The sequence below is a fragment of the Anomaloglossus baeobatrachus genome, chromosome 1 (assembly GCF_048569485.1).
Source record: "Anomaloglossus baeobatrachus isolate aAnoBae1 chromosome 1, aAnoBae1.hap1, whole genome shotgun sequence".
NCBI classification, from domain to species: Eukaryota; Metazoa; Chordata; class Amphibia; order Anura; family Aromobatidae; genus Anomaloglossus; species Anomaloglossus baeobatrachus.
Genome location: NC_134353.1, coordinates 216,105,700 through 216,133,597, shown reverse-complemented (window position 1 = coordinate 216,133,597; position 27,898 = coordinate 216,105,700). Strand labels below are relative to the sequence as shown.

The following is a 27,898-nucleotide window of genomic DNA, read 5'->3' as shown; positions in this document are numbered from 1 at the left end:
GAATATTTGTCAAGGCAGAACGCAACGTGCGCACATAGCCTAAGTATAAGAAAAATAAAACTTCAGCTCACCCTGAATCCAGATCTCCGCAGAAAGAGCTGTTCATGGATACTAGGATATCAAGGATCTAGTATTCCCTCACAAAAGCGAAGGGGATTAATCCAGCAACTCGTCCGGAATATAAAATCTTGTAGCGTTATTTCACATTTATAAAAACATGACTGTGTCAAGCAATCCATGGTTCTCTTACATGTTTCAGACATAACAGTTCTTACTCATAGCATATTGGAATCACACTAGAAACCCCATTTACGAGTATATATGTAAACCAGAAATCCCATAGTGGAAGAGGCATCATAATCAATATGTAAATTATTACTTATAAACCTATAAACTAAGTGATCATACTAATAAAATGAAAACAGGTTCTCAGAATTGGCTATCCACAAATGAATCACATAAATATAGCGAAAAGTTGTGTGGCTTTTGTGAACACATGCTAAATACTAAGACATTTTCTAGCTTTAAAAATAATAATATTTACACGATAAATTAATTTATTAACTGTGAGTGCACATTTACGGATTTCCTGTGAGTGTGCAATGTTTAGTATGTGGGGAGCACCACCAGGATACAAAGGAGACGTATTGCTGAGCACATCTATGATGCCAGCAACAAAAGTACTAGGAGCCCCTCAGGCAAATCGCAACACTTTGGTAGTGTACATGAAGGGAATACGAGTGCATTAATAGTAAATTACGATTGAGAAGATATCCCAACCTAAGAGAGGTGGGTACAGAATTAAATTATTACATAGAAGCTATGTGGATATTAAAATTGGACACTAGATGTCTGATTAGTATGAATATTAAATATCACCTCTCCATATATTTATTAGACTGTTCCTTGTAACACCTTAACAATAGCCTTGTAATATGAATTTTCATACTATTTATATGTCGGTCGCATTTATTATGACGTATGGTATAGTTTGGGTTGGTGTGAACCTTTTTGATATATATGTATAAATTTCTGGTTATAAAAAATTTTGGGGGGGTTAAATATAGACGTTAGGATATACATATATATGTTTTGAAAAAGTGGTTTAAAAAATTGCACTTTATCTGTCCTGTTTATATGTTTATATTTAAAAATTTGCATATTGATTATGATGCCACTTCCATTATGGGATTTCCTGTTCACATATATAAATGGGGTTTGTAGTGTGAATCCAATAGACTATGAGTAAGGAATGTTACATCTGAAACCCATAAGCGAACCATGGATTGCTTGTTTTATAACCCCGTACAAGATTTTATATTCCGACAAGTTGCTGGATTAATCCCCTTTGTTTTCGGCCATGACTGTATATGGCTGTGTAACCGGTATGCCCCTTGCACAATGGATGAGAGATGAACTACATTCAATACCTATAAAGACAAGGCGGTGTAATATATAGTGATGTAATGACATTGGATGGAGCCATCTCACTACGTCAGTGAATGTATTATATATGTATACTGTATATAAACCTTATAAATGTCTGTCACATACAGTGCCCTGGAACTTTAGGCTTAGTTTCTGTGTGCCAGTGTTTTTCTTCGATTACTCTTGTATATATGCAGGATAATTTGTAGGATAATTTAGAAATGATTGGCATACTAGTCATGTGATAATCGATCTTTTTCTCCGGAGAGCTTGGATTTTGCGCTCTTTATTAGTTATTTCATGTGTTAGATATTGTGATTGTGTTTCGTGCTCACTTTGCATAGTAATTGATATGTAGTGCTTGCTCAGGTACACCTTTCATGTGGTGGTCACTTAGTAACGAGGGTCAAGTAGCGAGCAATAGGAGTGTTGCTAAGCAACCATTAACAACAGAGCAGAGCCTGCTGAGCGAGCGCAGTGTAGTGCAGGCGAGAACACATTACTCTCTAGAACTCTTCAGCATGACAATGGCAAGATATTCCCTATACAACAATGCCAACTTTCAGTCATTTGTTAGTCTAAACTACCAGCTTAGGCCTGCCAAGCAGAAATATGATGAGATTAGAGTTGACGCACAGTTGCAGCACATCCATGATACCAGGAAGAAAGAGAAAAGTGCCACGGTATATGCTGGTGAATACCGGAGGAAAGAGCTGGATGAAAACTTCCAGTCATCAATGAGACCAAGCTCACCCACTCGGATGAACAAGCCTCACCCACCTGAGTAAGAATGAGAATGTGTGTGACTCAGGATGACGTGGAGCTGGGGCTTCTGTATACCGGTCACTAGTCATATTGGGTTCTGCAAAAAAAGTTGTATCCCTGCCCCACCATTGTCATGACCAGTTCAGAAATGGCTAGTTCATACTAATTGTCATTGAATGTAGATGGTGATTACACTCATCTGATTTTATAGCCAGATATAACAGCACAGGTGGTACTGCGGGCTCACACATGGCACTGCCCGTAGGACGCCACCTTTATAACCAGCTACTTCTGGCATCTACTAAAGCTGAGCTTCCAAACAGTGACAACAAATATATAGACACCTAAGGAGGTATTTTCTTTTAGTTAAAGGCATGTATTTTGCACTAAGAATAATTTTCGCAATTTGATTTGATCACATATTTTGCACCGTGTAGCTATTAAATGTTATTTGTACCCCATTTGAGAGCATTGTGATGTAGATGCAGAGTACCACTTACTAGGCTGCTTTTTAATATAGTGGTAACATCACTATTATATCTGCTGCGGATCTACCAGTTCTCTGAATCTTGAGCTGTGTGCAACCCCACCCACACAACTGATTGGCAGCTTTCTGCCTATGCACAGTATACATAGAAAGCTGTCAATCAGTGGTGGAGACGGGGTTATACAGAGCTGAAGATTATGAAGGGCTACAGGTGTATTAGTCCTCTGGTGATAATCTCCTGCTGATAAAACAATAATTTTTATAAAAACTACAGCAAGCAGCCTAATAAGTGGTACATTGCTTTAATAAGGATCTCTGACTATAGTATGTTGCTTTAAAGTTGTCTGGCAAAAAAACCCATTGATTTTAACCCCTTCATTACCTAGGACATACCGGTACATCCTAAATCATGTCGGGGTAATCTCCGCCAGTTGCTGCGGGGAGTCAGAGGTGATTCCTGCACGTTTGCTGATTTGAACAGCAGATATGTGCGCAATACACCCATGCCTGTTAACCACTTAGATCGCACTGTGACAGTGAAATTTAAATGGTCACGCCAGGGAATATGCCTTTCCCCGCCACAATCGGAGGCCCTGTGACGCAATCACAGGGTGCCGATGGTTGCCATGATAGTAGCAGGGTCCTGTCGCTATCATGATGTAGTTCCTGTAAGGGCTGCTTCTCACTTGCGAGTTTCTCGCAGTAGAGCAATGCGAGAAAATCTCGCATTGGAATCGGACACATGTTAGTGAATGATTCAGCTCGCACTTGCGATTTTTTTCTCAGTCCGAATCGGACTGAGAAAAAAATCGCAGCATGCTGCTTTTTTGCGAGTTTCTACTGCGAGTCTCTCCAATGCAAGTCTATGGGAGCGTGTAAATAATCGGATGTCACGGGAAGGCAGTCACACCATCCTAGTGACATCCGATTTTCTAAATACATTTCTCGCATGTTTCCTAAAACACTGGAAACGAGCGATGTCTCACAATGTCTGTCAATCACTATTCTCTGTCAATCGGTCTCTCCCTCTCAGTCTCTATTCTCTCTCTGTTGATCCGTCACTATCTCTGTCCCTCTCTTACAGTCTGTCGGTCATTTTCCCCTCCTCTCTCATACTCACCGTTCCCCGATCCCCGGCGCGGCACGGCATTCACACTGCTGCGGCGGCTTTTACTATTTTGAAAAAGCCGGCCGCTCATTAAACAATCTCATATTCCCTGCTTTCCCCGCCCACAGGCGCCTATGATTGGTTGCAGTGAGACACGCCCCCACGCTGAGTGACAGGTGTCTCACTGCACCCTATCACAGCAGCCGCTGGGCGTGTCTATACTGTGCAGTGAAATAAATAATTAAATAATTAAAAAAAACGGCGTGCGGTCCCCCCCAATTTTAATACCAGCCAGATAAAGCCATACGGCTGAAGGCTGGTATTCTCAGGATGGGGAGCTCCACGTTATGGGGAGCCCCCCAGCCTAACAATATCAGTCAGCAGCCGCCCAGAATTGCCGCATACATTAGATGCGAAAGTTCTGGGACTGTACCTTGCTCTTCCCGATTTGCCCTGGTGCGTTGGCAAATCGGGGTAATAAGGAGTTAATGGCAGCCCCTAGCTGCAACTAAATCCTAGATTAATCATGTCAGGCGTCTCCCCGAGATACCTTCCATGATTAATCTGTAAGTTACAGTAAATAAACACACACACCCGAAAAAATCATTTATTAGAAATAAAAAACACTAACAAATTCCCTCATCATCACCAATTTAATAAGCTCCAAAAAGCCCTCCATGTCCGGGGTAATCCACAGACCTCCAGCGTCGCATCCAGCTCTGCTGCTTGAAGGTGACCGGAGCTGCAGAAGACACCGCTGCTCCTGTCAGCTCCACGCAGCTAATAAAGGGAATAGCGCGATCAGCTGAGCTGTCACTGAGGTTACCCGCGGCCACCGGCATGTCCGGCATCCTGGATTACGCCGGACATGGAGGGCTTTTTGGGGCTTATTAAATTGGTGAACCAGGGAATTTGTTAGTATTTTTTATTTCTAAATCATGGAAGGTATTCCGGGGAGTCACCTGACATGATTAATCTAGGATATAGTGGCAGCTATGGGCTGCCATTAACTCCTTATTACCCCGATTTGCCAACGCACCAGGGTAAATCAGGAAGAGCCGGGTACAGTCCCAGAACTGTCGCATCTAATGTATGCGGCAATTCTGGGCGGCTGCTGACTGATATTGTTAGGCTTGGGGGCTCCCCATAACGTGGAGCTCCCCATCCTGAGAATACCAGCCTTCAGCCGTATGGCTTTATCTGGCTGGTATTAAAATTGGGGGGGACCGCACGCCGTTTTTTTTTAATTATTTAATTATTTATTTCATTGCACAGTATAGACACGCCCAGCGGCTGCTGTGATTTGGTGATTTGGTGGTCACCTGTCACTCAGCGTGGGGGCGTGTCTCACTGCAACCAATCATAGGTGCCGGTGGGCGGGGAAAGCAGGGAATACGAGATTGTTTAATGAGCGGCCGGCTTTTTCAAAATAGTAAAAGCCGCCGCAGCAGTGTGAATGCCGTGCAGCGCCGCGCCGGGGATCGGGGATCGGTGAGTATGAGAGAGGGCTGCTAACTTCAGTCACTCAGGGGATTAGCGGTCACCGGTGAGCCCTTCACAGGTGACCGCTAATCAGGACGCGGCACAGACAGAGCCGCAGCATGACAATGAAGTCGGGTGAAGTTCACTCCAGTTCATTCTTTTTTTATCGTGCGGCTCTGTCTGTGTCTGCTGTCATCTGCCATTCAGCTCTGCTACATGGCTGTCTGTGTCTGCTGTCAGCGGCCATGTAGCAGAGCTAAATAGCAGATGACATAGTAAAAAATATGCATTACACACGCATTACACACGCTAGTAAAATGATTAATTTATTCAGAAAAAGCATCGCACTTGCGTTGCACTCGGACCTAACGTGAACTAAAATCAGCCGGGTTTTTTTCAGCCCAGTCGGACCGATTTTATTCGCATAGATGTGTTTCCAGCCTTAAAGTCAACAGAGCAGTAGCTCTAACAGGAACGCAACATTTCTACAGATCAGAGCTGTGCAGCTCTGATCAACAGAAATGAACAAGCGAGCAGACTGGTGATCCATATAGTCCCCTAGAGGGTACATTAAAATAAAAACAAGTGAAAAAAAGTTTTAAAACATTTTTAAAAATCCTAAAAGTTCAAATCACCCCCATTTGCCCCACTGAAAAAAAAAATAAAAAATATACACACATTTTGTATGGCCAAGTTAAGAAATGCCCAATCTAAAAAAATATAAAATCAATTAACCTGGTCAGTAAACGGCGTACCAGCAAACAAATTCCAAATGCCAAAATTGCATTTTTTGTCATTGCAAATTTTAAGCAAAATGCAATAATAGGAGATCAAAACGTAGCATGTGCGCATAAATTGTACCATTAAAAATGTCAGTTCGAGATGCAAAAAAATAAGCAATCACTGAGCCCCATAACCCAAAAAATGAGAACGCTACAGGTCACGGAAAATGGGGCAAAAAGTGTGCCACTTTTTGGTACAAATTTTTGAATTATTTTTTACCCCCATAGATAAAAATAAACTTATATATACTTGGTATCTACAAACTCGTACCGACCTGAGACGTCACACTGACACATCAGTTTTACCATATAGTTAACATGGTGAATAAAATATCCCAAAAACAATCGTGCAATCGCACTTTTTTTGCAATGTTTTGCAACTTGGAATTTTTTTTGCCGTTTTCCAGTACACTATATGGTAAAACTTATGGTTTAATTTAAAAGTAGAACGCATCTTTCAAAAAATAAGCTCTCATATTGCAAGATTGACAGAAAAATAAAAAAGTAACAGCTCTCGGAAGAAGGGGAGCAAGAAAAACAAAAACAAAAAAAAACAGAGAATCGCCCGGTCATGAAGGGGTTAAGGCTGTTTGCTTCCTTGCACACTGAATGAGATTAACTAAGAATCTGTCAGTGAACTTGTTATTATGAATATAAATTAGCACAGAGTAGCTCAGAAAAAGAGAGATAAAAGAAATGCTCATTCAAAATGAGCTGACTGACAAATTCTTAGTTAACTCATTCTGCAGCCAGCAATGGATCGTACAACAACGAGACTATGGAAAGCAAATGTTGCCAAATTTTTAATGAAACTGAATTGCAAAAATTATTTTTAGCCCGAAATACAATGCATTTAAATAAAAAAAAAATGTTGCCCTCATAGATGTCTATAGGATTTTATTCTCATTATGTAACCCCTTTTCTCATCAGGACTTAGTTAATAACCATTGATTTTTTACTACATTATCGTGGGTACATATCTCTAAACTTTTTGTCATTGTAGGATATAAAAGTAATAATGTAATTTGGGCTTTATATTTTACAGGTATACTTTTTATTTTTTAATTAGTAATGTCAAAATACGAATAAAATAATTTTTACTTAAGGAAATCCCCAAATAGTATTTATATTTCTCTATGTCATAGTTCAGAATTTAATTTGATATATAACAAAGCCTAATTATTGGATTTTAATCAGAACTGCTGATTTGGTTGGTGGGAACAAGAGCCGTTCCTTTCATTAGTACATGTCCCCCAATAGGTCATCAAATATTATTTTGCCATTATAACAGAAGTAGTGATGGGCGAACCCGAACTATACAGTTCAGAGTCCATACTGGACACCTAGTGTCCGTGCACATACCCCGAACATGAACTTGTTCAGGTTAGGCCACCGGATAATGATAGAAATTAAAAACATAAAGGAAAAAGAAAGAAAATAAGGAATAAAACAGGACAGTTATACTTATTGACCTTCCCCACTTCTGTAAACTACTTCTGGGTCCGATCATTAGCTCTCATACATATTCACTGCTTCCCCAGCCCATCCCTCAGTCCAAGTGTCTGTAATTGAGTGTAGTCAGACCACGTCCCCACCGTGTGGCAGTGTCTGTGATTGGTTGGAATCACACACACTGTTTGCGTCCCTATAGTCATGTAAAAATAAATAAATAAAATGGTGTAAGGTCTCCCCATATTGTGATACCCAGTCAGGCCCAGATTGGCCATAGAGCAAGTCTGGCAAATGCCAGATGGGCCGGTCCCTGTAGTGGGCCGCTCTACGGCCACTCCTCTGCAGCATGCACGGCAGGCAGCATTTGAGCTGCACGATCATGCTGCACTGCACAGCTAAAATCAGCAGGAGCAGGGGGTGGCGTGCTCCATGCCGCCCCCTGCTCCTGCTGATTAGATAGTGGACGTAGATCCAGCCTCTATCCGGCCCGCGAGATGTGGGCGTCCTACGCTGCTAACTGCTTCCTTGATCAGTGCAGCACGGTGACTGGGCCCTGAAGTGTGGCAGCGTCATGATGACAGTGCATTGCTGACGTCATCACATGGCGCGCAGACACACGTCGGGTACCGGTAAGCGCTCCACGGAGCCGAAGATGAAAAGTGTTATCAATGTGGACAAGTGGGGAGGGGAGACGATTAATGGACAAGATGGGTGAAAGGGGGCACAGCTTTGAAAAAGAAAGTGGACGGAGTACTTTATACGGATGGGCAATGTGTGGAGAAATATTTTGGAGAGGAACTGTGTGTGTGTGTATGTGTGTGTGTGTGTGTGTGTGAAGCAGGGATATTATGGAGAGGGGCAACCGTGGGGGGGGATATGATGGAGAGGGGCAGCCTGGGGGGAATATGATGGAGAGGGGCAGCATGGGGAAATATGATGGAGAGGGGCAGCATGGGGGAAATATGGAGAGGGGCAGCCTGTGGGGGAATATGATGGAGAGGGGCAGCCTGTGGGGGAATATGATGGATAGGGGCAGCCTGTGGGGGCATATGATGGATAGGGGCAGCCTGTGGGGGCATATGATGGATAGGGGCAGCCTGTGGGGGCATATGATAGATAGGGGCAGCCTGTGGGGGAATTTGATGGATAGGGGCAGCCTGTGGGGGAATATAATGGAGAGGGACAGCCTGGGTGGAATATGATGGAAGAGGAGCAGTCTGGGGGGAATATGATGGAGAGGGGCAGCCTGTGGGGGAACATGATGGATAGGGGCAGCCTGTTGGGGCATATGATGGATAGAGGTGGCCTGTGGGAGCATATGATGGAGAGGGGCGGCCTGTGGGGGTATATGATGGATAGGGGCAGCCTCTGGGGGAATATGATGGAGAGGGGCAGCCTGTGGGGGAATATGATGGAGAGGGACAGCCTGGGGGTAATATAATGGAAAGGGGCAGCGTGGAGGAAATATGATGGAGAGGGGCAGTCTGTGGGGGAATATGATGGAGAGGTTCAGTTTGTGGAGGGGATATTTTGTGAAGGAAGCACTGCAATTATTTTTTCAGGAGTGCAGAATAGGAGACATTTATGGGGCAGTATAATGATACTTTTATTTTTAAGAGCGGTGCCATGTTGGAAACTGTTGCAGAAGGTGGAGAAAAGGGAAATCTGGACACACGAGCACTGTGCGCGACATCTCATCATGGCATCTTTACTACATGGAGACACAAGGCATGGGAACAACTCTGAATTGAGATGACATCACCTATAAGGTACCTGCATGTAAATAACTTTGATACTGACTGAATCTCATCAATACTGTGGTTCCCGTATGCTCCGCAGTCTGATGATGCCTGATAACTCCCAACTCCCAGCATCTCCTTACCATTTTTCAGGACAACCTGGGAATTGTAGGTTTGTACAATACAATTGTACATGGGGCTAAGCTTGGTTATTTATTCATGTACTGATGGTAATTCTGGCTCTGCATTCATGTGCTGACGGTGGTTCTGGCGCTACATTCATGTGCTGACCTTGGTTCTGGCTTTGCATTCATGTGCTAACGGTGGTTGCGGCGTTGCATTCATGTGCTGACCTTAGTTCTAGCTTTGTATTCATGTGCTCACCCTGGTTCTGGCTTTGTATTCATGTGCTGAAGGTGATTTTGGCTGTGCATTCATGTGCTGAGGGTGGTTCTGGCTGTGCATTCATGTGCTGAGCTTGCTTCTGGTGCTGCATTGATGTGCTGATGGTTCTTGCACTGCATTTATGTACTGAAGGTGGTTCTTGAGCTGCATTCATGTACTGACGCTGATTCTGGTGCTGAATTTACGTACGGATGGTGGTTCTGGTGCTGCATTTATGTAATGACAGTGGATCTGATCTTGTACCCATTTAACAATCCAAAACAAGCTTTATGGCTAAGTTAAAATGTAAAAATCTTCAAAACTTTGTTTTGAGATTATGAGGCGAATTTGGCAAGATTCTTATCCAAAAACAGTGTAAATTAGCGTATGTTCATATTGATTTTTTGAGCAGAAACTGAGCATAATCTCACCAAATCCTCATTAAATCCTTACAAACTTTATTTCAGGGATGCATTAATGTACTCATGGTGGTTCTAGTGATGTATGCATGTAAGTACCCCTAACATGATACTAACTGCTCACATCCTCTTGATGTCTGATGCTTCCTTTGTGTTATAAAAATATAACCTGCTGTTGTGTCTGCTGTCTATAATTGATTGGTTGCAGTGCCGTCATTGTGACGTGACATCAGTGTTGCAGACAATAGCAGACCTGGGGAGAGACAATAAAGCAGTTTGTTTTCAAACAAACAATCCAGGGAATGGATTTCCATAACCGGAAAAACGCTTTAAGGGAATGTGCACACAGGGTATTTCAACTCAAGCAGAATATGCTGAAACCAATGTGATATTTTCCTGACCCATCTCCTGTGTAGTTTTACAGTAGTTTCCTAGGCATTTTTTCTGTTTTTTGACCATCTTTGTTTTTTTTTTAGTGTTTTCTTATTGTTTTTGTCACATTTTTTACTGCGCTTCTAAAAGCAATGGTAAAACGCAACAAAAAAGATGTCCGAGCATCGCATCTTTTGAGCCTTCCCATTTATCTGCATTGTAAAGTACAGAGCGTCTTCCGAGTTGCAAACACCAGAAGAATGGAGCGATCACTCCTTATAACTGCTTGGTGGTTTTAGAAACCTGAAGTGGTTAAAAGATGCTCAAAGGCCTGAACCTGTGCACAGCAATAGATGCAGATGGTCATTCCAGTATTTTTCATAGTGGTTTCCATGGTGGGATCTGCCCCCAAAAATGTCATTGCGCATTCCCTAAGTGGTACGCACACAAAATTATCACCAGTCAAAACTACAGCTGCCTTCCATTCCCCCTTTCCAAAAAAAGCAAAAGTTATGGATCTCAGAAATTGGTGGAAAAAAATCTGATTTTGTATCCCTGCCCATCAGTAATATGAAGAGGCCACAGCACTATGGAGGGCAGCATCCTCTTTATTATCTATGAGCTCTGTAGGGAAAATAGCAGCAAATAAAGCAATAAATGGACTGTAAGCTGGCCACAGCTGTGACTGTATGTTATATGGTCGTGTTACACAACCTACAAGTGCACAAAGATATTACACATTCACCACACGACAAGTGGGCCTGTGCACCCCCAAATGCCAGGGCTGAATTTTAGTCCCAGTCCGGCCCTGTACCCAGTGCAGATAAAGCAAACGGCTACAGGCTGTAGCCCCCAGCCATGTGCTTATCTTGGCTGTGTTTCAAAATAAGAGGGACCCTGGAGCTCCTAAAAATAGCAGCTTTACTATAATGCTCCTGAATACAGCCATATGAAAAAGTTTGGGCACCCCTATTAATGTTAAACTTTTTTCTTTAGAACAATTTGGTTTTTTGCAACAGCTATTTCAGTTTCATATATCTAATAACTGATGGACTGAGCAATATTTCTGCACTGAAATGAGGTTTATTGTACTAACAGAAAATGTGCAATCCGCATTTAAACAAAATTTGACCGGTGCAAAAGTATGGGCACCCTTATCAATTTCTTGATTTGAACACTCCTAACTACTTTTTACTGACTTACTAAAGTACTAAATTGGTTTTGTAACCTCATTGAGCTTTGAACTTCATAGGCAGGTGTATCCAATCATGAGAAAAGGTATTTAAGGTGGCCACTTGCAAGTTGTTCTCCTATTTGAATCTCCTATGAAGAGTGGCATCATGGGCTCCTCAAAACAACTCTCAAATGATCTGAAAACAAAGATTATTCAACATAGTTGTTCAGGGGAAGGATACAAAAAGCTGTCTCCGAGATTTAAACTGTCAGTTTCCACTGTGAGGAACATAGTAAGGAAATGGAAGAACACAGGTACAGTTCTTGTTAAGCCCAGAAGTGGCAGGCCAAGAAAAATATCAGAAAGGCAGAGAAGAAGAATGGTGAGAACAGTCAAGGACAATCCACAGACCACATCCAAAGACCTGCAGCATCATCTTGCTGCAGATGGTGTTAATGTGCATCGGTCAACAATACAGTGCACTTTGCACAAGGAGAAGCTGTATGGGAGAGTGATGCGAAAGAAGCCGTTTCTGCAAGCATGCCACAAACAGAGTCGCTTGAGGTATGCAAAAGCACATTTGGACAAGCCAGTTACATTTTGGAAGACGGTCCTGTGGACTGATGAAACAAAGATTGAGTTGTTTGGTCATACAAAAATGCGTTATGCATGGAGGCAAAAAAACACGGCATTCCAAGAAAAGCACTTGCTACCCACAGTAAAATTTGGTGGAGGTTCCATCATGCTTTGGGGCTGTGTGGCCAATGCCGGCACCGGGAATCTTGTTAAAGTTGAGGGTCGTATGGATTCAACTCAAGCATCAGCAGATTCTTGACAATAATGTGCAAGAATCAGTGACGAAGTTGAAGTTACGCAGGGGATAGATATTTCAGCAAGACAATGATCCAAAACACCGCTCCAAATCTACTCAGGCATTCATGTAGAGGAACAATTCCAATGTTCTGGAATGGCCATCCCAGTCCCCAGACCTGAATATCATTGAAAATCTGTGGGATGATTTGAAGCGTGCTGTCCGTGCTCGGCGACCATCAAACTTAACTGAACTGGAATTGTTTTGTAAACAGGAATGGTCAAATATACCTTCATCGAGGAACTCATTAAAAGCTACAGAAAGCGACTAGAGGCTGTTATTTTTGCAAAAGGAGGATCTACAAACTATTAATGTCACTTTTATGTTGAGGTGCCCATACTTTTGCACCGGTCAAATTTTGTTTAAATGCGGATTGCACATTTTCTGTTAGTACAATAAACCTCATTTCAATCCAGAAATATTACTGAGTCCATCAGTTATTAGATATATGAAACTGAAATAGCTGTTGCAAAAACCCAAATTGTTATAAAGAAAAAAGGTTAACATTAATAGGGGTGCCCAAACTTTTTCATATGACTGTAAAACCATCTGTTCTTCTCTGTGCACCTGAATAAGTAATTGCTCTCACTGTGCTCCCTTAACAAAATATGATCCTAATACTGTCCCTTTTATGGTATATGCCCTCCATAGTGCCCTTTCCTTGCTATCCTGGATCTCCACTTCACACTAGCATCTCACATTGTGTTCCATCTATACTACCCAGTTTCTATCCTGTGCGCTCATCACACCTCAAAACACTGTCCCCTCCTTACTGTGAGAAATATTACCAACACATGAGCCATCGGGTGGACACGCTGTCAGCATAAATATACCAACAGTGTGTCTGCACTACTCGGAGTCAATCAGAACAAAGGAGGAAAGCGAGTATATATGCAAATGTAAGATTTTTATTGATGAAGATCACACACAAAAGACAGCACAAAAACACTTAAAATTGCTACCGGAATATGAAAACATCACAGGGGGTGCAAGGGTTAAATTCAATTGGTAGATGTAAGAAGTACCTGTCTGTCTCAAATAACCATAAAGGAGGTGAATACACCTAAATAAGGAGACAATATGTGGAGATGCAGGAGACTAATATGACATGGACCAAACTCCATTGCATGATTCAGTAAAATTACTGACAACCATGGGGCTAAAGGGGTTTCAGCTGTGTAAGAAAAGAGATATTCTCAACAAAGTGGAAATGTCTACACGTAATGGCAATAACAGGGGTAACCACAATGTCACTAGGTATATGTAAAACATAACCCGTTGCCTCATGCGTGAGGTATAAATTGAAAGACTCGGACCCCTGAAATCAAGGATCAGAATCAAAAAAAGGTGAAAATCATGCAAAGGGAGTTTGACCTCATTCACAGGTAAAGACCAATTGGATAGAGTAGATCAGGGGCCCAAGTCCAAAGTACAAGTACAGGGGTTTAACCAAAAATAACCTGGAGTATACCCCGTAGTAACAGGGGAAACCTAGATAAAATCATAACGTTAATCTCAATAGTAAGGTGCCAATGCACTTAATCTGCCAGGATTCATGATAAAAAATATATACTCAAATGCAGGTTAAAAATTATCTCCTAAAAAGACCTGTAATTCAAGTGATGTAAACAGGGAGCCCTGAAGTATAATAATGCCTATGTGCACATACCCAGAAGAATTAGGATCACCACCAATGCGCGTTTCACGGCGGTACTGTTGCTTTCTCAAGGAGGAAGACCCTAATGGCAGTATAAACCCAGTGGGTATAAGTAGCCTCTCATTTAATTATCATCACCATCAGGTGTAGCAGTCCCACAGCCGTGGGATGTATGATGCAACAAAACAGTGCCGCCCATCAAGCAGGTGATAGGGCATCAGTAAATCAGTGGGCGGAGACTTAAGACATGGATCACATAATGGTCACTAAGATAAGCAAACACATAGGTGTTTAACAACTATCCCAATATGATGCGGTACCGCTAGTGACGCAGTGCACTATTGATGGTGAAAACAAATATATAAACAGTGACACATCTAGTGAAAAATGAAGCAGGAAGGATCTCACATTACCCGGATGTCCCGCCCTCCAACCAAGTCAGGAAGGAACACATGGCACCGGAGACGCGTAACCCCGGCAACCATGTAATCCAACCAGGCACTGGACATAATAGGGCGTATCACAACACATGGTAAATATGGATGACATGTCAACAATCAACAATTTGGTGAGTATTTTACATCGTTAGCGGTCGCTCATACGTGTCACATGCAACGACATCTTCCATAATCCAAAACTCGCACCTCTGTCTCCAAGACTTTTCTCATACTGCTTGTGTTTTGGAATGCACTACCCCCAAATGATCCCAATAATATCTAGCCCCCATGTTTTTAAGCGTGCTTTAAAAATTCATCTCTTAATACAGGCCTATTACCTTATCTTGCTTACCTAACTCTCCCCTGTTCCCTCCTTCTAAATGATAATTATAATCTGCTCCCTCCTATTTATGTCTCCACATTCTCCATGCATCCGATAGCACACAAAAACTGTACTTAGATACTGGCTGATGACTGGATCATACAGCTTTATATGAAAACCCTTATTATAATACTGGCTGGACCATACATAACAAGCACTTCCTACCTAATGTGTCCCTCCTATTTCCTTCTAGAGTAAGCTTGCTAGCAAGGCCATCACTCCTCCTATAACTGTTGAACTCTATAGATGTTACTTTGTTTTTATTGTCTGTACATGTCCCTGCTTAATTGTAAAGTACAATATATTCGCGTTATGAAAATAAAATTATTATTATTAGATTGAGAAATCATGTTTTCCATTGTATTGTTTTCCTAAATACCATGGGACTCAATCCGGTGACATTGTGCTGCATGGTCAGTTTCCTTTCTTGCTGACCCACAGCCTGATCAGTCACTGTCCAAGTGCTAATGGTGTATTTACTTTTACCTTTGCTTTTCTTTCTTTGGTGTGCGATTATCACCTGGTCTCTGTTTATCACATTGCAGGTGGGGCCATTATACTCTCCTGATTTAAGCCTACTCTGCTGGCTATAATCATTCCTATGTGGATTCTGCTAAGGAGTTCCAGCCCCCGCTCAAATGGTTTATGCATGTTAGGGCACGGTTCCACTTGTGCATAGCTTCTGATGCAAGAGCATCAGAAGCAATATGCTACTGACCCTCTGCTGTGAGCATGAACCGAGAGTCATGCGACTGTGATGCGATCTTGCGATCGTATCACAGCTGCGGAGAAGAGGGAGGGAACACTTTCTCCTCCGGTGCCTGTCTCTGCATAGATCGCACTGCAGTTGGATGACATGCGAGTGCAGTGTGATGTTTCACATGCTCCCATAGACTTGTATGGGGGGCTGTGAGATGAGACTCAGCAAGCGCAGCATGCTGCAATTAATTTTTCAGGCCAACATGGCATGAGAAATCAATCGCAGATAGACACTGCCCCATAGTTTTGCACTGGTGAGAGTGCAGTCCAATGTTTTATCAGACTGCACTTGTCCATGCAAAATGCAAGTAGAACCAAGCACTTAGAGACCAGTTTGGTATTTGCACTGTGCTTTCTCACTTGTCTTACCTGTCACTTTGTTATGTTTGCTGTTAGGTTGTAGCAGCTTACCCTTGCTTACATTTATTTCTCCTGTTTCCACATGTGCACTTGTTTTATGCTTCCTCACTTTGGGTACCAGTCTATCTCTGCACGCTTGCCTTATCTTTGTAGTGCTTTGCAAACTGACCTCTGGTTCCTCGGGAGATGCAAGACACAACCCGACGGACGTTCAGGAAGCCAAGTCTGGGTTAGGACTTTCCAGTTGTGCTTCTAGTTATAATTTAGTCTATGCAGGAACCATTAGGGTGCTGTGCAGCTAGGGATACTAATCTGTACAGGAACTAATAGGGTGCAGGTGCGGCAGCAGTGAGATAGGCTTTTTTATCTCTTTCCCTGTTTTGGAATACATACATGCATAACCTTCAATAGTCAAAGTTCTTACAGTTTTAGTTAATTAAATATGCATAACTAAGAGGCAGAAACCTAATGGCAGCATGGCACCCCTGGCATGAACCAGAACATTTGGATAATATTACCTGTCTACTCATTACCAGCATCCCAAAGGCGCAGATATCAGGTGTGCTGTATTTGATCCTGTTATGCAGATTTTTCAGTAGCACAATTAGTAGCATATAATAATGTAATAAGACATATGGTTATGGAATTTTTGTTATGGCTTTTTTAGGGTATTCGTGTTTACGACACTACATAACATACCAGGCCATTACAACTGTAAGAAAACCATCTCTTCAGAAGAAAAAGGTAATTGTATTCAGGAAATAACAAATACAAAGATGCACATCAACTTTCACACCCAGCAGCTATTTGCCTCCATTACAAAAAAAAGTTAAGAAATATACTATGTATATACTGTACTAAGTACATAATAAGTATCCTATAAACTTTTGGCTAATTGGATGGTATGTCATTTACTATAGGGGACAGTCAATGAAAGTCTGCATTTGCATCCTATTTCTCCATCTATAGTGTTTGAAGATGTTTTTAATGTATACATTTTAGTCTTGACCAAAATATATAAATGGGCTCTTATTTTTTATTCTGGTATAACATGGCGCAGGTTCATTTTATGCTTTGAAAGCAGAATTCCATTTGCCTGTGGCTCATTGATGGGCCAAGAATCAACTGCGTGAGAATTGAATTAATCGATATTCATTTTCACTCCAATAGCTATTGCTCAGATTGTGTCTCTTTCTAGTCTAAAGCAACATCAATGCAAGGTCTTGGCTTCCCTTATTGTGAAGTTAGTATATGCAGGGGAAGTTAGTTAGTTTGAGGGATTAGAAATAATATAGCATTAACCAGTAAGGACTGTGCACTAAATATATCTTAATATCTTAGAAAATATTAGGGATCAACAAGAAACAGATTATTATATACCATATACCATTTACCAGGTGGCTGTCATTAATAGGAAATTAGCACTATGGTGTGGGCTTGGATTTTAATTGTCACTGATTAGTACAATTCTGAAACATAATAAAAGGTATTATTTAACACAAGAATCTGCACTTGAGAGAATACCTACAGTTGAAACCAGAAGTTTACATACACTATCTAAAAAGACACAAATGCATGTTTTTCTCACTATCGGACATAAAAACAGAATAAACCTTTCCAGTTTTAGGTAAATTAGGAACCAAAATCATTTATACAGTGGAACCTAGCTTAACGGGTAACCCAGTTAGCAAGTATTTCACTTAACGAGCAAAGCTAGCTGTAAATTTGTAACTCAGTTTTCGAGCAAGCTTTGCTGAACGAGCAAAATACTCACCGCACACACTTCTGGTTTCATACATCCACCGCGCTCTGACCCGCTCTTGCAGCCCACACACACACACAAGCACGCACAAACACACAGAAACAAACACGCACGCACACATACATATTATTTTCACCTTATCTTCTGTTCCATCGCCGGCCTCATTGTTCTTGTAGTTCACCGGTACAGGATGTGTATTGGCAACCATCGCGACGAGGGAGGAACTTGCTCTGGCAGCGGAAGTTCCTCTCTCGTCGCGATGGTTACCTGATACACATCCTGTACCGGCCAACTACAATATCCATGAGAAATTCAAGAAAAATGGAGTCATATTCCAAAAATACATATAAATTTTATTAGACATAGTTAATAATTCATACATTAAATGGTCAGGAACAGGGGAAGGGAAAAGGGGGGGGGGAGGAGAATGAAGTGCAAGGGTAGGGCATCAATCACTACAGATTAAGGTTCATGGCAAGCACTATATCAAATTTTATTGTGGACGACAGCATGCACACAGAATGACAGCGTTTAAGCAAACCGCACGGGGTACAGAACCGCAGCTAATGTGAATCGTGGGCACGGGAGACAATCCAGCAGGAGTGATGTGAGTTAAAGGCCCATGGGTATTATGGTCATGATGCACAGGCAATTGGGAGCACTCACTGTATTATCACATATAATTTAAAGTGCCACATATACATGGTGCTCACAATCATAGCGTGTGCTACATACCATTATAGGGAAAAGTATTCCCATTCCCTTCAAGGGCTAGCAAGGCTTATAAAGATGTGAAAGGCTACTCCAAATTGCGGGTTAGCTCCCGTCCCAGCGGTGAGGATTCAGCATTACGGTTATAACAGAGCCCGCTGTACAATCAAGACCATGCTGTGGTCCTACATAGAAGAAGATAGAAGGTTAATTGTGCTTACCCATAAATGTCTTAGTGGTGAGAGCTGTCCAGGGGGCCCCGACGCAGCGTTTCGCATCGGGCTTCCTCGGGGGAGCCATACATTGATCCTGTGTGTCAGGCTATTTATAGCCAGTTATGCCGGCGGGGCGACTGTCAGAATTTGCGCATGCGCAGCGCAGGCAGACGCCGCGAGCACGTCACTTCCGGCCTCAATGATGCGGTGGGTCCGGGAAATCCCAGGTGACGTCAGTAGTCCCGCCCGCATCACTGACAGAGGCCTTCCATGACGCGCTCAGGCTGTCAGACGGCGCCGCGCACGCGCAGGCAGACGCCACGCTAGATGAACACAATGATGGAGGGTAAACAACAAATATACAGACATAAGGGGCATTTTATAAAGATAATTAGCAGACATATCCCACATAGCATTACATTGTCAATGTGAATATAAGATCATATCGTAACAATATGTCAGAGGGAATGTGGCGGTTCATTAACATTCCATATGCATGATGATTATGCAAAGAAGGAGGTACCCCAATTACCTATATAAGGCAAACAAGAGTAAAAAGACACAATTAAAATAAAAATCTAAAAACACACCAATTTAAAACTAAGGACTAGAACTATACATTACAAAAAAGGAGCAAAACTCTGTTGCTCATTCAGGCCATAGGGCTTCAATGTCCCCAGGATATGGATCCAACGGCACTCCCTCTGAGCCAAGATTCGTTTCTTATCACCCCCTCTAGACCCCATCCTAATTTGTTCAATACCACGGACCCTAAAGTCCGCGGGATCGCAACTATGATGACTCCAAAAATGTCTTGGGATGGGCTTAAGGAGAGCCGGCTCCTCTGCGGTCCATGCAGCCAGAATGTCCCTTACATGTTCGCGTACACGAACACGCAGTTCCCTTGAGGTGAGGCCTACATAGATTAGATTGCAGGTACATGTGGCATAATATACCACATATGTACTACTGCATGATACATAATCTAGTATTTTGTATTCCCTATGCCCATCAGCCGACTCAAACACAGTAGACCTCACCATATTCGGGCATGCACGGCAATCGCCACACGGATAAAAGCCAACTCTTCTCCTACCCACCCCCAATGGATTAGTCATCTTTACCACATAGTGGCTTTTAACCAGATGGTCCTTAAGGTTCATACTTCTCCTTGCTGTCATTAGAGGAGAAGGAGGCAGGGTATTAGCTAGGGTTGGCTCAGTAAGAAGAACGGAGCAATGTCTCTGTAGGACCTCTTGTATACGTCCCCACTGATGGTTGTAGGTGGATATATAGCGGATTTCTCCGGGGGATGATTTTTTGGGGGCAGGCGTCAGGAGATCATTCCTATTTCTAGATTTTGCCCTAATGTACCCTCTCCTAATGCACCTCCTGCTGTAACCTCTCTCAATAAATCTGTCTTTTAAGTCCTCAGCCTGTTCCTCAAAGAGTTCGCCGGACGAACAAATCCTCCTTGCTCTGAGGAACTGGCCTATAGGAATCGCCCTGACAGTTGATGGTGTGTGGGCAGAGGAGGCATGCAGGAGGGCATTAACAGAGGTCTCCTTTCTATACAAATCGGTGTATACAACACCGTCCGCCTGCACAAGGATCTTGATATCCAAAAACTCAACCTCCCGTTTATCAAATTTGTAGGTAAGTCTGATGTTGGAGCTGTTGCAGTTCAATCCTGTCATAAATTCCTGTAAATCATGAGATGAACCTTGCCAGATGAACAGTACATCATCGATGTACCTGTACCATCCTTGTACCTGGGGAGTGGCATCTGCCCCACCGAAAAATGCCCCTCTCCCATAATCCTAGGAAGAGGTTGGCATACGACGGGGCACATGCCGCTCCCATGGCTGTGCCTTGTGTCTGTAAAAAAACTCTATCTTTAAAAATAAAAAAGTTATGTGTAAGGATGAACCTTAAGAGCTCCAACACCAGACCCACCAGATCCGCATCCAAGTTGTTTAATCTCAAAAAATATTGAGATGCCTCCAAACCATCATCATGTCTGATATTTGTATACAGGCTTTCTACATCAGCCACCACTAGATACATGTCCGATTCCAATATCATGCCGTCAAGACGCTGAAGGACGTCCATGGTGTCTCTGACATAGGAGGGCAGCGTCTCCACTAAGGGATGTAGATAGTATTCAATGAATTTACAGATTGGATCGCACAGCCCTCCTATGCCAGAAACAATTGGACGTCCAGGTGGATTTTGGGGATCTTTATGAATTTTTGACAAGTAAAATGTTGGAATTACAGGGTTTTTTATCATGAGGCCATCAAATATCAAAAAATCGTCCTTAAAAAACTACACTCTAAACGGGATATTGCTGAATTGGGCCTCAACAGTCGTGCCAAGCGGGAGGCGGTCCGGGTACTGGAGGAGCTGGCAAGTGAGTCCACCCCTGATGTGTCCGATAAGTTTCCTTGCTCTGTCCTTCCGAGATCCACCACATTCCCCTCTTTGTCCATCTGTCCCCAGGTTAAAAATTTTCACTCAGTTGGTGGCCAATGATCTGAAAAAAATCAATAATAGAAATAAAAAAGACAATCTTACTATGGATCAGAGGCTTGCCTTGACTGAGTTGAAATCCTGGGATGACGTTATATTTAAACCTGCCGACAAGGGGGGGAATGTGGTCATCTGGCCGGTAGAGAAGTATGAGCGTGAGGTTTTCAGGCAGCTCCGAAATAAGGAGGTCTATACAACCTTGACCTATAACCCTATGGGTAATTTTTCATCCATATTACTGAAGATTTTGGAGCGAGCCTTGAATGATGGTATACTTACCAAGAAAATATTTGATGGCCTCATGATAAAAAACCCAGTAATTCCAACATTTTACTTGTTGCCAAAAATTCCTAAAGATCCCCAAAATCCACCTGGACGTCCAATTGTTTCTGGCATAGGAGGGCTGTGCGATCCAATCTGTAAATTCATTGAATACTATCTACATCCCTTAGTGGAGACGCTGCCCTCCTATGTCAGAGACACCATGGACGTCCTTCAGCGTCTTGACGGCATGATATTGGAATCGGACATGTATCTAGTGGTGGCTGATGTAGAAAGCCTGTATACAAATATCAGACATGATGATGGTTTGGAGGCATCTCAATATTTTTTGAGAATGAACAACTTGGATGCGGATCTGGTGGGTCTGGTGTTGGAGCTCTTAAGGTTCATCCTTACACATAACTTTTTTATTTTTAAAGATAGGGTTTTTTTACAGACACAAGGCACAGCCATGGGAGCGGCATGTGCCCCGTCGTATGCCAACCTCTTCCTAGGATTATGGGAGAGGGGCATTTTCGGCGGGGCAGATGCCGCTCCCCAGGTACAAGGATGGTACAGGTACATTGATGATGTACTGTTCATCTGGAAAGGTTCATCTCATGATTTACAGGAATTTATGACAGGATTGAACTGCAACAGCTCCAACATCAGACTTACCTACAAATTTGATAAACGGGAGGTTGAGTTTTTGGATATCAAGATCCTTGTGCAGGCGGACGGTGTTGTATACACCGATTTGTATAGAAAGGAGACCTCTGTTAATGCCCTCCTGCATGCCTCCTCTGCTCACACACCATCAACTGTCAGGGCGATTCCTATAGGCCAGTTCCTCAGAGCAAGGAGGATTTGTTCGTCCGGCGAACTCTTTGAGGAACAGGCTGAGGACTTAAAAGACAGATTTATTGAGAGAGGTTACAGCAGGAGGTGCATTAGGAGAGGGTACATTAGGGCAAAATCTAGAAATAGGAATGATCTCCTGACGCCTGCCCCCAAAAAATCATCCCCCGGAGAAATCCGCTATATGTCCACCTACAACCATCAGTGGGGCGTATACAAGAGGTCCTACAGAGACATTGGTCCGTTCTCCTTACTGAGCCAACCCTAGCTAATACCCTGCCTCCTTCTTCTCTAATGACAGCAAGGAGAAGTATGAACCTTAAGGACCATCTGGTTAAAAGCCACTATATGGCAAAGATGACTAATCCATTGGGGGTGGGTAGGAGAAGAGTTGGCTTTTATCCGTATGGCGATTGCCGTGCATGCCCGAATATGGTGAGGTCTACTGTGTTTGAGTCGGCTGATGGGCATAGGGAATACAAAATACTAGATTATGTATCATGCAGTAGTACATATGTGGTATATTATGCCACATGTACCTGCAATCTAATCTATGTAGGCCTCACCTCAAGGGAACTGCGTGTTCGTGTACGCGAACACGTAAGGGACATTCTGGCTGCACGGATCGCGGAGGAGCTGGCTCTCCTTAAGCCCATCCCGAGACATTTTTGGAGTCATCATAGTTGCGATCCCGTGGACTTTAGGGTCCGTGGTATTGAACAAATTAGGATGGGGTCTAGAGGGGGTGATAAGAAACGAATCTTGGCTCAGAGGGAGTGCCGTTGGATCCATATCCTGGGGACATTGAAGCCCTATGGCCTGAATGAGCAACAGAGTTTTGCTCCTTTTTAGTAATGTATAGTTCTAGTCCTGAGTTTTAAATTGGTGTGTTTTTAGATTTTTATTTTAATTGCGTCTTTTTACTCTTGTTTGCCTTATATAGGTAATTGGGGTACCTTCTCTGCAAAATCATCATGCATATGGAATGGAAGTGAACGGCCACATTCCCTCTGACATATTGTTACGATATGATCTTATATTCACATTGACAATGTAATGCTATGTGGGATATGTCTGCTAATTATCTTTATAAAATGCCCCTTATGCCTGTATATTTGTTGTTTATCCTCCATCATTGTGTTCATCTAGCGTGGCGTCTGCCTGCGCTTGCGCGGCGCGGTCTGACAGCCTGAGTGCGTCATGGAAGGCCTCTGTCAGTGATGCGGGCGGGACTACTGATGTCACCTGGGATTTCCCGGACCCACCGCATCATTGAGGCCGGAAGTGACGTGCTCGCGGCGTCTGCCTGCGCTGCGCATGCGCAAATTCTGACAGTCGCCCCGCCGGCATAACTGGCTATAAATAGCCTAACACACAGGATCAACGTATGGCCCCCCGAGGAAGCCCGATGTGAAACGCTGCGTCGGGGCCCCCTGGACAGCTCTCACCACTAAGACATTTATGGGTAAGCACAATTAACCTTCTATCTTCTTCTATGTAGGACCACAGCATGGTCTTGATTGTACAGCAGGCTCTGTTATAACCGTAATGCTGAATCCTCACCGCTGGGACGGGAGCTAACCCGCAATTTGGAGTAGCCCTTCACATCTTTATAAGCCTTGCTAGCCCTTGAAGGGAATGGGAATACTTTTCCCTATAATGGTATGCAGCACACACTATGATTGTGAGCACCATGTATATGTGGCACTTTAAATTATATGTGATAATACAGTGAGTGCTCCCAATTGCCTGTGCATCATGACCATAATACCCATGGGCCTTTAACTCACATCACTCCTGCTGGATTGTCTCCCGTGCTCACGATTCACATTAGCTGCGGTTCTGTACCCCGTGCGGTTTGCTTAAACGCTGTCATTCTGTGTGCATGCTGTCGTCCACAATAAAATTTGATATAGTGCTTGCCATGAACCTTAATCTGTAGTGATTGCTGCCCTACCCTTGCACTTCATTCTCTTCCCCCCCTTTTCCCTTCCCCTGTTCCTGACCATTTAATGTATGAATTATTAACTATGTCTAATAAAATTTATATGTATTTTTGGAATATGACTCCATTTTTCTTGAATTTCTCTTGTGTCTGGAGTCTCCATATGTGAGAAATAACATGTGTCAGATGTATTTGATTTCATTACAATATCCATGAGGCCGGCGATGGAACGGAAGGTACACATATTATGCTCACCTTACCTTCCGTTCCATCGCCGGCCCCATGGATCTTGCAGTTCGCCGGTACAGGATGTGTATCGGCAACCATCGCGACGAGGGAGCCGCTACTCAAAGGCAAGCGCTCGGCAATCAGAGGCAAGCGGCTCCTGCGCTCTGGCAACGGAAGTTCCTCCCTCGTCGCGATGGTTACGTGATACACATCCTGTACCGGCGAACTGCAAGTTCCAGGAGGCCGGCGATGGAACGGAAGGTAAGGTGAGCATAATATGTGTGTGTGTGCGCATGCGTGTTTGTACGTGTGTGGAATGGCACAATAGGGGACCAGGATGGGACATTTAACAAGTTGTGGAACAAATTGTCTGCATTGCAATGATTTCCTGCTTTCCTGAACGAGTAACTTGGTTAACAAGCACACTCCCAGAACGGATTGTTCTCGTTAACCAAGGTTCCACTGTATTTGCCAAATGCTAAAATAATGAGAGAATGTTTAATGCATTTTTACTACTTTCTGCAAAGTTAAAAGTTTACATACATTTCATTAGTATTTGGTCCTATTGGCCTTACACTGTGTGACTTGGGTGAAAAATTTTGGATGTGTGGTGACCCTGAGGCTCCGTTGTCACAGGGTGTTGCATCTGATTTAAGGTGCAATACTCATCACAGGTAAGGAAGAGGTTAATCGCTGGTTTTCACTTACACAACACACAGCTCAGGTGCTTTCCCACTGTAACTGGGCTAAAGGTCATCACCATAACAACAGGTTTTCTCAGCCTACAGTGAGTCATCAGGAAGGTGGGAGCAGCATGAGGAAAGTGAGAGAACACAGTTTTTACCTCAGAATAGTCTGGGAACTGGAACAAGACTGTCACTGAGGAGAGTGCTTTTGGAGCTTCCTCAGAAAGACCAGCCAAGGAGAGTGCTTTAGAGCTTCCTTGGAGGGAGGACAAGAATACTGTAACATCCAGAGACTCGCAGAAACACGGCAGCTAAGAAGAGTGCTTCAGAGCTTCCTTAGTTAGGACCGGACAGACTGGAAGAAGCAGGAGTTTACCGGGTGAGCTGGAGAGACAGAGGAGCAACACGGTAGCCGAGGGGTGAGCCTAATAGACCCTTCAGGACTGGCGCAGTCAGGGTGCAGACTCGTAGGGTGGCGTACACTCCATGTTGCGCCATCAGAATCTGCAGGGAAGGGGGATTTCATGTCCCATTGCCCACCACAAAGGTCTCAGGGCACAGTAGCATATAGAGTCAGGAGTCAAGACCACGGTCGGCTCCACCACTGATTCGCGCTGCCTGCAGATGGGATGGGAACTAAACACAAGGAAACTGGGGTCCCTAAGTAGCTTCACGCCATGGGGATCCACACTACAAAGCAAGGAAGGAAGGTCTCAAAGCTTCACAACACCGGTGGTGGCCTCTGAATCATCCGTGATCGGCTGGGGCCCATCACGGTGAAAACCGGCACTCCAAGGCTGACAACCTGACAGTGAGTAAAAGAACTTTGTCCGCAGTCCTGATGTTGTCCCGTCATTGCCGGCGCTGTTGCCTCGCGCTCCGGCGCCAATGGCCGCTACCCCCCACCATCGTCCTTCCTGGGGGCCTAGCTCTGCCTGTGGGAAGCTGGACTATCTGAGCTGGGTTACCATCCACCCCAGAGGATAGCAACATCTCACAGTGGCGGCTAATTGTTAGCCGCATACCAAGGGTGGTGCTGCAAAGCAAACCCCCATCTTCCCCCTATACCGGTCACCTTGCACCCTTTTATTGACACCGACAGAGCCACAAAGCTTGGTCAGGCCATTCACAGCAACCCCAAACATCACTGGCCCGGTGATGAGTAGCCCTGAGGCCTCGTGGGCGCATCAGATATCCTTCCACAAGCGTCTCACAATAGTTTGCAGGAATTTGGGCCCATTCCTCCAGGCAGGAAAATAAAAAATAGCCAGCTTACTGCTTGATGAGAAGACCAGGTGTGTGATTATTACACTTGTAGGTCAGCAACAGATCAGTACAAGAGCCAACTGCACATGGATGAGGAGAAATTTTGAAAAAAATCCAGCGAACTTGGTGGAAAAGATTAAAAAATAACATTTTATTAAAAAAAAATGTTTAAAATTGTATACACCAGGTATCAGTTTTGGCAAAAAGCAATGGGAAAAGGAGGTAAAGGACTAGATGAAACGCGTTTTGGCAAGTGCCTTCTTAGTCATGTTAGAAAATAGTGAGTGAAAAGGAAGTTAAAGTTAGTTTTTAATCTTTTCCACCAACTTTGCTGGATTTTTTTTTCAAAATGTCGCCATTTCTCCTGACAGAACTGGTGTAACTGAGCCATGTTTGTAGGTCGCCTTGCACGCACCTGCCTTTTTGGCTGTGCCCATAAATTTTCATTAGGATTGAGATCAGGGTTTTCTGATGACATTGACTTTGTTATCCTTAAGTCACTTTGTAACCAGTTTGCCAGTATGCTTCGGGTCATTGTCTCTTTAGAAGACCCATTTCCGACTAAGCTTTAAATTCCTGGTTGATGTTTTGAGATGTTGTTTCAGTATTGCCACAAGATTTTATTTCCTCATGATGCCATCTATTTTGTGAAATGCACCAGTCCCTCCTGCAGCAAAACAACCCCACAACAAGATGGTGTTCTTAGGCTTCAAAACTTCTACCTTTCCTCCAAATGTAATGATGGTTATAATGGCCAAACAGTTCGATATTAGTTTCATCAAACCACAGGACATGTCTCCAAAAATTAAGGTCTTTGTTCCTGTGAGCATTTGCAAACATTAATCTGGCATTTTTATGTTTCTTTTGGAGCAATGGTTTCTTTCTGGCAGAGTGGCCTTTCAACCCATGTTGATACAGTACTCGTTTCACTGTGGCTAATGAAACAATCTTACCAGCTTCCACCAGCTTCATCACAAGGTCTTTTTCTTTTGTTCTTGGGTTGATATGCACATACCTGAGCAAAGCACGTTCATCTCAGCTACATAATGTTTGATGGCTGGACATTCCCATCTTGTATGTACTTACGTATAATTGTTTGTACAGATGAATGAGGCCCATTCAGGTCTCTGGAAATTGTACCCAAGGATGAACCAGATTTGTGCAAGTCCACAATTCTCTTCATGAGATCTTGACTGATTTCTTTTGACTCTCCCATGATGCTACACAAAGAAGCAGTGTTTCATGTGTGCATTAAAATACATCCACAGATGTGTTTCTAATTAACCCAGATGTTGCCAATAAACCTATCAGAAGCTTCCAAACACATGATATAATCATATGGGCTGTCCCATATTATTTAAAATCATAGTACTCTT

General features: G+C 43.2%; 1 protein-coding gene across 2 annotated transcripts in view; it reads left to right on the top strand.

Moving 5' to 3' along the window:
• The first annotated feature begins 1,908 nt into the window (after positions 1–1,908).
• Positions 1,909–27,898, top strand: part of LOC142291295 (uncharacterized) — a 49,290-nt gene continuing 23,300 nt past the window's right edge. For both annotated transcript variants that reach the window (XM_075335734.1, XM_075335743.1), the window contains exons 1-2: positions 1,909–2,212; positions 16,726–16,802. In XM_075335734.1, the coding sequence (XP_075191849.1) occupies positions 1,950–2,212; positions 16,726–16,802 (340 nt within the window). In that variant the 5' untranslated portion in view covers positions 1,909–1,949. The remainder of the gene's footprint in view (positions 2,213–16,725; positions 16,803–27,898) is intronic.